This window comes from Mesitornis unicolor, unplaced genomic scaffold (genome assembly GCF_000695765.1).
Source record: "Mesitornis unicolor isolate BGI_N332 unplaced genomic scaffold, ASM69576v1 scaffold20914, whole genome shotgun sequence".
NCBI lineage: Eukaryota > Metazoa > Chordata > Aves > Mesitornithiformes > Mesitornithidae > Mesitornis > Mesitornis unicolor.
In genome coordinates, this window is record NW_010179673.1 from 16,212 (window position 1) to 28,853 (window position 12,642).

Here is a 12,642-nt window from a genome sequence, read left to right on the forward strand (position 1 = left end):
GTCTATGTTGTGGCCCAGGGATGCACCCTGTTTTCCTTCAGAGAAGTTGGCAGTAGGTCAACCAGAAGAGTCAGAGCCTCTCCTCCTGCCTGCATGTCTCCACTCAGCATGTGGCACAGCTTGGGCAGAGCAGAGAAGCCACTAAGCCACAAAAAGAGCATCTTAATAACCCTGGCTCCTAAAAGGCTGCAAGGGCGGGGAGCTGCCCTTGCTGTGGGCTACTGATTCAAAGGATTATAAAGCAGAAGGGTTTATTCAGTGCACACATACACAGCTGTCAGAGACAGGATAGTGGCTGGACTGAACCTCTGATCTGATCCCAGGAGGCAATCCCTTTTTGCCTGAGGTCACAGTGTAGCTCACATTAGGAACAGCAGTGGCTCCTGTGGGTGAATGGTTTATTTCAGGCTTCTGGAAATAAATAGAGGCACCACAAGGGAAATAAAAGTCTTCAAAGAAAAATTACTGGCCTGCTGTGCTTTCCCTTAGCAAGCTGTCTTTTGGCTGGGCTGACCACTGGAATGTGTGTTGCCCAGCACTTCCACAGCAGATTTTTGGTGTTGTTTGATACATTTCTCTCTCCCAAGCCTACCTGTGTCTTAGAATCTGACTGTGTTTTAATGCACAATGTAGTGTATGGTGATGATGAGCAGCTTTCACAGCATAACAACCTGGCAACTCCAGTGTCAGCATCACAGGTCTATCTGCAGTGCCCATTTGTAACTCATAAATGTGAAGCCACATTTCCTTTTTTTGTTTTCCTTTTTCTTTAACAGTGAAGCATTACCTGGTGAAATGCCCCCAGAACAGGTAGGAGATTACATTTCTCTTTGCTATAATCCGAGGCACCATTTCTGTTTATGTTTTACTATGCGTGCTGGAGAAGATGAGTAATGTTTTCCAAAATGCCTACAGGAGGCTAGAGAGTCCTGGGTCCATGACTCATGAACATGCCTGCAAGCCAACAACAGTGCATGATGAAGGAGATCTACCTGGGCTGTCTAGCTGTAGGTCCTGCAGATGCTTCAGTGACAAGCCTCTCCTTGAGGCACTGAATTGCTTTCTGGAGAAGCCTGCTTTCAACCTGTGTGGCTTTCTAGGTTCTCACAATACCTTACCAGATGGTGATGACTTAAACCATCCATGCATGTAAAACCAACCACAATGCTGGTTGATTCCCTCACCTAAGAACAGGGAGTGGGGCTCAAAAGCAGATTTATCTAGGCCCAGGGTCTATTCCCAACTGAAGACATCAAGTGATGGGAAAAATTCTACTTCTGCTGCAGTCGTGAATCACTGTCCCTTTAAATACCACTGGCTGCCAAAAGTTTTTGGTGGTGTGGTGTGATAAAACTGGTGTCCATCATGTGTTCTTCTTGAGATATCAATTGTGCTGGAACTGGAGTTAAAAAAAAAAAGACAACAAAAGCTTATTACAAACAAAAAAGATATAAGAGAGGGATGCCTCATAACAACACAGAAGAACAGCAGTTTCCCAGTTTTCAGTGACATAAAATGTGTGTTTCTAGCCTTGCAGTTTAAAACCAGTATCACTTGGTATCACAGTTACTATTTCTCACAGTATCTTTTTAGATCTAGGATATGCTATATTTGGCATTGAATCTCATAGTATCTAAAAAGTGTCAGTCTTAGATATTATGAGATTTAATGCCAAGTATAGCATATCCTAGGTCCTTAACTAGTGCATTTTAGTGCATTCTCGTGGGATCATCATTGTATTCAATGTAACCAACACTCGGATGTAAGCGAAGTCACAACAGAGCAACAGAGTTCAGGAGAGGCCAGTACAAACTGAAACTTTCATGTTATTCATGGAAAGATGTTTGTTCTGTGACCCTGACCAGCCATTGCAAGTGCATTCCTGTGGGATCATCATTGTGTTCAATGTAACCAACACGGATGTAAGCGAAGTCACAACAGAGCAACAGAGTTCAGGAGAGGCCAGTACAAACTGAAACTTTCATGTTATTCATGGAAAGATGTTTGTTCTGTGACCCTGACCAGCCATTGCACCACACCAAAAATTTACACAGCTCAGCAGTTTTCATTTTTCCCTGAATGTTTTATTTTTCTCCTTCTCTATGAGCTGCTGGGACAAAGTTGGACTCACCAAAAAAAAAAAAAGGGGAAGAAAAAAGAAATGGGAGGAAATCAAAAGAGACTGGTAGAGAGCACGAGAGGAGGAGAAAAATGAGAGCTGATTGAAAAGATGACTGGAGAAATGGAGCATGGCAGTCAGATAAAAAGACTTGTGATACAGAATCTGCCTCTCTGGGAATACGTGATGTGGTAGTGATACTACTGCAAACACTACAATTCAGAAGCTGAATAGCAAAGGGAAGACAAGCCCAACATGATTTCTTCTGTAAAAAAATCACTATAAAATGGAGACTCTGGAAGTGAAAGAAATGCATGACTCCATATGGATAAAAATAAGGTTTCATGTATTTCAGTGTGGCAAGATGTGCTAATGAAAGCTCCAGTCCCCAAAATGCATGTCTGATATGTGCATTGACTTCAGGACTTTAAAGTTAAATAGCTGCAAAAGTGTTAACTGCTATCATAATTTTTGTTATGTTTCATGCTTGGTACCATTTATTTTTCACCCTCTGCTCAAAACCCAAACCACTAATTCCTTTGAACTCACTTCTCTTCACCTGTGCATTGCTTGTCTTGGAGCTTAATTCAAACTGTTTAGGCCCAAAACCCAAACCACTAATTCCTTTGAACTCACTTCTCTTCACCTGTGCATTGCTTGTCTTGGAGCTTAATTCAACACATTTAGGCCCAAAACCCAATGTCTAAATATCCATTAGGCCAAAGTGATGAACTAATTTGCATGAGATTCCTGCCAGTCAAAATGACTTTGCTGTGCAAACCTCAGCCTTGATTAGAGAGGCTCAGCTCCAACTCCCTTAGTGGTATTTCAATCCAGCTTCAAAATTACATTAATGGTCTGGTGTTTTAAGAAATGTCTGTACTCCCGCTGCAGTAATACCTAAGCATCTTAAAATATTTCATGTCTTGACATCATAATGGTGTTTTTACTTAATTGGAATCTGTAGCACAAAGGGCTAAGCGATTTGCCCCAGGTCTCACAAAATGGTCGTAGTAGAAAAGAAAATTAAATCCAGGTTTGCTGAGTAGAATGAAGCAACTGTTTGGGTTTTGGTTTGCAACTTGACCAAGAACAAATTAAGGAAAAAAAGATGAGTTAACCAAAAGCCATTTCTTTCCCACATTTTAAAAATAAATACCTAAATTAAAAGTACAGTTATTTTGGGTTTTTCAAACCACATAATTCTGTTTCCTGGGGTTTTATGTTCTTTAAATATCTTTCTTATTATTATCTTCCTTGTTATTAGCTCGTTTTTGTCAGTTTTCAGATCCAGAAACCCCCAGAAGGTGTAGCTTTGAAAATAGGAATGATTTTTTCTGTCTTTTAGTTATTTGTTTTGGCCTGAGCTCTCCAGTCCTTCAGTGACTGCTCTTCTGGAGACAACTATTTTAAGGTGAAAGAAGTGTTGACCTCAGAAAGCTGTCCCTCTCATGCCTTGGTTCCACAGTGCCGATCTAACGGCATAGGAGCAATTCTGCCAGGCTGAACCAGAACCAAGTACCCAGTTCTCTCCTGGCACCTCCTCACACAGCTCCTTATTTGTAAAATATCAAACCAGCTCTCAGTTGACTCGGGTGAATTTTTCGTCATCCCCCTGCAGACAAGAGGGGGCAGCTGACCTATATAATCACTTGCTTGACTCTAATAAGGCCCAAACTAAAGCCCTAAATTGCAATAATTTGCCAGTTCTTGGGACAGTGTGTTCCAGAAATACCAGCCATGACCTCCTGGGAAACTTGTCCTGGTGTCATGATTGTTAGACACCCTCCACGGGTCTTTTTCGCCAAAACTCTTGTCTTTTTCTTCCTCTCTGAAAACTCCTCAGATTCTGCAAGATATACACAATGTGACACTGTTTAAATAGAAGCCAGGAGGCTGGGCAAGGAGCTGGAGATAAAAAACTGACTTTCATTTTAAACATGGAGCAAGACAAACTCACAAAGAGGCAGTGTTTTGGAGCCAAGGAGTCTTTTCTGAGCCTCCTTGTTTGGTTTGAGAAGCTCAGTTCTAAGATAGGCAAGTATGGTTATTGTACCTCCCAGAATTAGTTAACCCTGTCTGGCCCTGGCATTTAAAATAAAAGTGTGAGCCACAAATACACGTCTCTGTAGCTTCACTTTTTCAGTGGCAAAGCAGGAATACTAAATAATGCAATGAATTGACACTAAGTCTTTTCATATATTGTGCTTGAAGTAGCTGTAACAGAATGATAGTATCTTTAAGATGCACATCTGCCTTAATGATCTTGGACTATTTAAACAAAAAAAAAACATTAAAAAATCATTCTTGTCAGCTTTTTGGTATTCTTTGTTCTTTGCAGCTTGTTGTGTTTGTTCCATGGAGCTAGGCAGGACAGCTTCATTTCCTGCTGGTTTTAAACAATTGCATGTTTTGATTTTAATAAGGAAACAAATGGTTGTTGTGGGACAGGTTCACAACAGTGCAGGCAGACTTAGAAATTATTTTCATACAACCTTTAGTTTACATAATTGATGTGATTTATTTATAAATCATGAAAATATTTTACCTTTTAAACGCTTGAAATAAAGTTTGGCAGCAAACCATGTTTTGGACTGACTACATGGAACAGACCTCAGGAAAGTCAGCAAGCCAGAGGCTTTTTGTAATTTATGCAAATATAAGTCCAGAGTGACTTTACCAGTGACATTCATTTTGGATTTACAGCTGTGTAAAATGAGAATGTCTGCTATTCTTGTGTTATTCTCCACAGCAGAAATATCTTAACTTTCAGTAAGACTTTGGCCCAGCTTGAATATTTTATTCTATTAATATAAAGAGAATGTTTCGTTATGCAAAAGAACCTGGAGAGAAACAGTTAACTTGGGACAAAGGATTTAAAATTCAGCAAAATCAGTGTTGTCAGTGTTAGGACTATGAAGACCCTAGTTATGGAGACCACAGATGTCATAGTGGTGTAACTCACCAGCACAGAACAGAAAGGTCCCCACAACCACAGTGTGTTAGTCTTTCCCAGGGGACGCCCATGGTCAGATACATCTGAGCAACGACTGCTTACCGCATCACCTCCACCACCATAGCCATCATAACTGCTATACACTCTCTTCCCACCCCAGCTGTAAGTTAAGATTTCTTTCATTACCAGTTAAGCCAATACAATATTATTTCACATTAGTTGCAAGGTAGGAGCCCTTGCACAGTCGGTTACCACAGCTCAGGTGACACAGGGTGACAATTGCTGCAATGTGGCAGCATATCCGAGCCCTTAATATTCCAAGCAGGATTTACGACCTCGGGCTTTGGGAGATGTTAAGGGTAAAAATACCAGTCTTAGAGGATGTTAAACTGTAATAGTCCAAACACAGAAGACTTATTGCACAGGAATCTATTTGCAATGTTTCTTGTACTCTTCCCCCATACCTACTGGTACTCTTACAGCACAGATTTACTGGAGAATGCCTGAGTTTAGAGACTGGGGCACAGTGTCTCCATTTTATATGCATTGAGCACACTGGCCTGGTTTAATAAGCTAGCTCTTTCAAATGTGGGTTTGTCTGAGGACATGTTGCATGCCCTGCTGGTCTCTTAGCCAGTCTTAGCCCAGAAGCTGCATCAAAGATTTTACTCTGCCATACGCTTTCCTTGTGAGTTTATGTACATCACCTAACCCATCTGTGCCTCTGGCCCTTGAGGACAGGCTGGTACAAGCTCATCCTGGGTGCAGCCGTGGGGTCATACATGTTCTTAAGGAATAGGTGCTATGAAATGAGTTTTCTTTAAACCTGACTCCTTGCATTTTCTGCACCAGGACAGAGTCTCCCAGCCAGGCTGCATGGTTGCAAAAAAGCAAGGCTCAGAGCTTTTCCAACCCCTGTAAGAAGTTTTTCAGTATATCCCCAGATCAAAAATACGAGTTTTTGAGCAGTGACTCTCACAAATGGAAAGTGAGATGTTTGCATGAACTCACTGGGACAGTGTGTCTTTCCCTCCGTTGTCTTCACTTTTCCTCACATATGGGTCTCTGCTTTGCAGCTCAGGGGAGACCGTCACCAGCGTGACAAGCATGTCTCCTCTACAGCCCAAGAAGGTAAATAAAAAGAAAGAGAAAGTGGAACAGCCACCAGCCATCCCAGCAAAAGGTATGAAAACAGAGATGCAGAGGTATTTCAGTTCCCAAGCACAACCACGGAGAGACAGCAGAGTGTGAGATGTCAGGACTCCTGCTCTCTGCCACTGGCTGTGCTGGTGGGGCCACCTGCGCTCAGTCCCATCACCAGGGGAAGAGATGGGCTATGCTTGCTGCTGGGAGCTGGGGCAGCTTTAGCTGTTGAAAAGCTAGTCATTGAGTCCAGGCAAGAGGTCTCAGTTCCCAGTAATGTAAAGAGAGAGAGGACCCTCTGTGGCAATATTCATCCTACTCAAAGAGAAAATTAAAGTTAGGCAAGACAAAATTTCATTTTGGGCATAGGCTGAGGGAAGCCAACATATTGCACTCTTAAAATTGCAGGTGCACTTGAGAGGTCAAGGAAGCTGAGCAGATAAAATCAACGTCTTGGGGAACCTCGCTTTCAAGGGGGATTTGTGATTACCTCCAGGGCCATTCACACAAACTCTGGGGTGTACTTTCTGAACACTACTGCCAGTGCTGAGACACTGGGAGAGAGGAGGGAAAGGACTCGATTTACTGTGCATCAGATCACAAGAGACCAGATCTCAAGAGGTGTATTTGCTGGGGCTTCCGCACACAAACAGCACGTTTTGCATATCAGATTCTTCGATCTTACTAATTTTTCTAAATCATAAACCCTATCTTTCATTGTAAAATATTTTACGTGACATACAGTTAAACTCTGGTATAAGTACATGTGTTTGCTCATAATCTGCTATTAATCTGTAATTTATAAATTGCTAATGTACATACTAAAAATGACAGTGAATTATGATAATATGAAATGATCCTTTAATATTTATTTCCATAGCTCCAATAGCCAATAATTTTCCTAAGCCCAAGCTCTTGAAACCTCAAAGAAAATTGATCCTGGTAAGTAATTTTGTATTACATTATTTTCTCCATATTCCTGTTTTTCAATACAATTATTGTAATGTTGCCAGAACTCTAGGTTCAGAAACTATAAATTGACTTAAAAATCATACAAGTCCTTTTTTCTAAGTAATACTTTTTCAAGTAATTAATTGTCCTGGCTCTTTTCATTTAGAGCATTAGGTTACACTGCATTACGTTTTCCAGCCTTCTAGCAGTTGTGTATAGAAATTTAGTCTGTTCTTAAATGAAACCCGCTATTGATTCTCACGTGCTTCTAGCAGCTGGTGCTTTGGAAGTAATACCACTTACTGACAGAACCAGAATTGCACTGGTCACGCTGCCTTTGAGACTTCTTCAAGTCAGAAATTGGGGACCCGTTTCTGCCCTACAGTGCTGTAAGTCAGGAATAACTGAAGTTGCAGGAATGAGATGTATATAGGAAAATAAAAACTCATGTGGCAGTTTCTGTTGGGTCCTGCAGGGATTGCACCTCAGCCAGGCTTTGCTCACATAGGTCAGGTTTCAGTGGAGGAACAGGTAGAGTTTTAAAAATCTGTGAAAAAAACCCCAGCTTATATCCATGTAAGTAATTGAGTCAGGCCAAAGCTATGCGAAGAGGACAAAGACACAGATGAAGGCACTCAGCATCAGGAGATGACAGCCACCCTTTGCTGCGTGTACACTGCGTTAATCACTGCGCCTGGGCACACAGCTACGTCACAAATCAGTCAGTCTTTAGCCCTCTGAGAAAGAGCTCTCATCAGTTAAAGCACTCAGACTCTTCCTGCAGGTCAATAAAGCACATCAACACATGCTGAACTTGGGGTAATTCTGTTTCCAGATGCTTTTTCGTTCTGGAATAAATCCAAGGATATGAGCCACAAATAGCTGTTTGTTCTTCCTTTCCTGCTACACAGCCCCAGTCAAGGTTCAAACTCTTTGGAGGTGAGCAGGAATAAAGCCTTTTCAAACAATGAAAACAGCTTTGTTTTCCCTAGTGTGACTGAGGACCCGCACACTGCGTGCAGACAGCAGACTCGATTTTAATGCCTTGCTATCGGTCTCGAATCTGGCTCTGCTCTTTTCCCTTTCACATTTCACCTCAGAGTGCACCTGGAGAGACATCGCAGCCTGCAGAAAACCCATGATCTACGCATGTGAGTTAGTTTTAAGTCAAAAAGTCATCCAGCAGATATTATCCAAAGGATTTTCGAGACCCAAACTCACCTAGCAATACTTTAATGGGCAAAGCAAACTAAATCCACGTCAGTTTATAAGGCACTTTCAGAAGCTGAGCAGGACACTACCAGAAGTTTGTTTCCCACGTTTCCCATTTCTGTACCTCTTGCCTCCCTTTACAACGCAGTTGGTTAAACCTCTGTGTTTTAGTATTCTTAGAAAAAAAGAAAAAATATACTAGTACATAAAGGGTGGCTACCAAGAGTATGGAGACTCCCTTTCCACAAGGAGTCACATGGAAAAGACGAGGGGTAATGGACACAAGTTGCTTCTGGAGAGATTCCCATTGAACTCCAGAAATTTTTTCCCATGAGATCAATCAGACACTGGAACAATCTCCCAGGGGAAGTGGTGAATTCCCCTGCACTGGTCAGTTTGAAGAGCCAGCTTGACAGGGTGCTGAATTATTTCATTGAAACTATACTTATACCTGACTAGATGATCCTTGTGGTCCCTTCCAGCCTGGTATTCTATGATTCTATGGAAAAAAAAATCAACTCTTTCTGCATTTAAATTATTTTTCATTGAGGAACTTAAAGCAACTGAAGTAAAAGAAGTTTCAACAAAGACACAAAATGATAATAGCTACAGAAAAAAAAATAAAATCAATTTAAATGAAATATTTGATTGATTTTCAACATGCTTGCCTCTCCGTTTTCTTAATTCTCAAAAATTTCTCAGTTTTTAAATCTTCAGTCTGCTTTGGGGGTAAAAAAAATGCTATTGTCAGCCTGCCAAATCTCTGCAGGATAAGGATTTTTTTCTTTCCAACTGTAATTATTGCACAGCTGGTGCCTTCACTAGGTCTTTTTTCACTGATGGCATATAGTTACTAGGTAATTGTCACTGCAAAGACAGACTCAGATTGCTGAGTTTCTGGACTACTTCTGCAGCTTCCCTCTGCAACCTAAGGAAGGTACCACACTAGGGCACCAGGAGAATATTCTAGAAAACCTAAGCAAACAAGCTAGAGCATAAGAGAACATTACAAAATAATTCCAGTGTTTGGGGAAATTTTTTGTAATAACCCAAATACCAGCAAAATTATTTCCAGAGGACATGTGCTTCTGGTTTCTTGAAAGATGCTTATAATAAGCTAGAGAATTTCTTTTGTTGTTAACGTGCTAGAGTGGGTTGCAGTATAATTTTACAAGAATACAATAACCTGGATAAAATATGGACATAATCTCAATGAAAATTAAAAAAAAAAAAAGATAAAGCCTAATATCATGTTCAATTGCACAGCCTTGGGTAAAGCCTTTTAAAAACTCTGCTTAAGTCATATTGCTTTTGCTTTAGCCAGAATAACAATTCTATGTTTCCCTTGTTGAAAAAACATTCCCCATCAGTGTCATTCTCTATTAGCATCAATGAGAAATGTGTACAGATCAAAGGAAATAGAGATGCTGAAATGCAAAAAGGGGATGTTTTTTATAACATGTAAGAAGCACAGAGAGTCATTAGAAAAAAGAAAGTTCTAGGGGCCCACAAATTCTGCTCTCTAAGGGCTGTTGTGCTATAGCCTTAAGTACTTAGCCCTTTAAGTTGGTAGAGATAAATCTTATACTTCCTCCACCAAATTTTCTGGTAAACCTTTCATTGCCTCCTAGAGATTAGTTGTCATAGCCCAAGAGTGTCAGTTATAGAACAGTGTCTAAATGAAAAGGTTTCAGTGTCTTTTCATGAAGGTTTGCACCACCAAGCTTAGGAGCTTCTGTGTGATTCACTGAAGCCAATGAAAAGGACATGAGAATTCAAGTTAGAACGAATCTCGCAATCTTTACTTATGCAAAATTTTTATTGACTTTCTCATTTTAACATTATCTTTTAAGGAAAGGAATACTTGCTCATATAAGACAGGCTGTAGGGAATCTTCCTGAACTTATGTGACCTCTACTAAGTCATATAATCACCCCACTTTGAAATCAGGTAAATATATCCTATGTATTAGAAATTATTCCCTTGGACTTAATTCTTCTAACACATTGTACATGTAAAGGACAGAGTACATATGAGTTGGCTTCTGCTGTTCCTGCACTAACTAAGCGCTTGATTAACCTCTTTACTGGAGTATATCTGACTTCTCTTGTTCCCCACCACAAAATACATATTGGTCCTGTGTGGCTTCTGAAACAGAGTGCTTACACTGACCATAGCTGAGCTATTTAAGAGAAGCACCCTTCTACCTTCAGCTCATACAGCATAGACAGCATTGTCTAACTCAGCATGGATCGGATCACTGGTGGTCCAGTGCCACATGGTCACTGAGGTTTTCTTTTGATGATGATGATGATGGTGATGTAAAAGCTATTTGAAAAACAGGAAGGCCTTACGGTTATCGAGGAACGAGGGAAATGTCTGGAAGTAATTTTGTTAACTTTGAGTGAAAGCAAAGTCTTTCTCGCTCATTCTGCCTGCCTGCCTGCCTTTTTCAGGCACCACTTACATATTTTATGCTGAGATTTGCAAAGCCAGCTCAGGGATATGCATTCCTAGGTTTTTACAGATGTAACAGAAATGGGAAGTTCACATTTCTTCCTGCAGCTTTGCAAATCCCATCCTTATTTATCATTACAGGCTAAGCGCTGACTATGCTGAGTGCCAGCCAGTGCAGGTCAGGACAGTCCCTGCACTGGAAGTACAGCCCATAATTGATTTTTTACCCTGTCTTCTTTTTCCATCTTACAATTAAGCATTATGTAATTCAAACCAGGCTTATACCATATGCATCAAGCTAGCTAGGAAAGGTAGGCTGGTCAGTTTTTTGCACAACCAGTAGGATTCCTCATTAGTCTTAACCTGTAGGTCCCTTTCCTTGAGAAAGAAAAAGGAAGTGAAATGCATCTGTTCAGTAATTTGCGGATTCTGGATCTGGGAACAATCAGGTCTTTCTTTCTGCTGGATGATTTTCTATTCAAAGCTATGCCACCCTCTGTTAGAAGAGTTGTTTTCCACAATATGTAGCAATGGGTGATGATTTAAGTTCCCAATTTCTTAAGGCAATATTGATCTCCACAGACTTCAAGTAACATTGCACATACGATATACAGAGAAGTGGTAAACATTTTTTTCCTTGACTCTCTGTGATTCTTGAATATTTCCATCCAGTCCACATAATCTCTCTCTCTGCAAGATGAGTAATCCTTTTTTCTTTTTCAGTCTGTACTGAGGATGCAAGATGTCTATAGGAACATAAATATAATTTACACGTTCAGGTTGACACTCAGGACATGACATATTAAAAACTGCCGAGTTATTTCCCATTCAGATCACAGGTCGCTATTTTTACCCACAAGAAGGAACAATTTGGATAAGGAAACAAAATCTCTTGCTGGAATTGTGCCAAGGATTCTGTATTTACAAAATCCCACAGCAGATTATTTTTGTGTGGTGACACATTTGGAGTAATAAAGGCGTCACCAGAAAACTGAAAACTTTTCATTAGTTTCTTGGGCCGTTTTGAAAGATAAGGAGAAACCAGCCTTATTTCCAGCAATGTTGGTTTGGTTTAGAATCTAGGAATAACTCTGCAACTGTAAAAGAAATAAAGCATTAACAAAGGTAAGGATGCACTTTCCCAGAAGCTGTTAAAAGAGTCTGGACAAATCTTTGCCAGGTATATTTTATTGTATTAATGAAGAATGATGATCTGGCTCACCCCTTGGAGTCACAACCTGCCCTACATTTGTGGGATTCTGTTTCTTTAAAATAAAATCATTCAGTGGGACTTAGTAAACCATCTTTATCCCTGACTTTCTTATCATAACTTGTGTGGGATTCAGTAGCAAAATTTAGACGCAATGCTGAAAGAGGCTTCAAAAATTGTTGTAGATACTGTTCGCAGGGAGTCTGCGAAGTATTTTTTTTTACTCTAGAGAGAAAAAAGGTATTAGTGGAAAGAACCTGTCCTTTTCAACTGATAGTGCCACTAAAAGTAATACTTCATGCTCCAAGTATTTTGCAATGTCATATTTTTTAGTTTTGGCATTGAGAAGACAGTGGCTCCCTTGGTGTTTCAGCCCTCAAACTGGCCAGCAGTTGCATTTCTACGGGATAACTCATCTTGCAGATCTAGCTTCAGTTTTTCATGAACATCTGCAGAAGTAATTTCAGGGGAATCTCTGGCTTTCTGCCTGCAATCAAGACACTGGCATCGGGAAATACCCAAAGCTTAAAGAGAAAAAAAAATAATTCTTTCTGACTCCTGAGTTAAGTTACTACCTTGAAGAGGGAGCCATCC

The 12,642-nt window shown here is 40.4% G+C and overlaps 1 protein-coding gene across 1 annotated transcript in view; it reads left to right on the forward strand.

The window, feature by feature from the left end:
- Positions 1–12,642, forward strand: part of VSTM4 (V-set and transmembrane domain containing 4) — a 32,507-nt gene that overhangs the window by 14,444 nt on the left and 5,421 nt on the right. Inside the window, exons 5-7 of the mRNA XM_010182869.1 lie at positions 777–810; positions 6,152–6,258; positions 7,099–7,160. Of these exons, the coding sequence (XP_010181171.1) occupies positions 777–810; positions 6,152–6,258; positions 7,099–7,160 (203 nt within the window). The remainder of the gene's footprint in view (positions 1–776; positions 811–6,151; positions 6,259–7,098; positions 7,161–12,642) is intronic.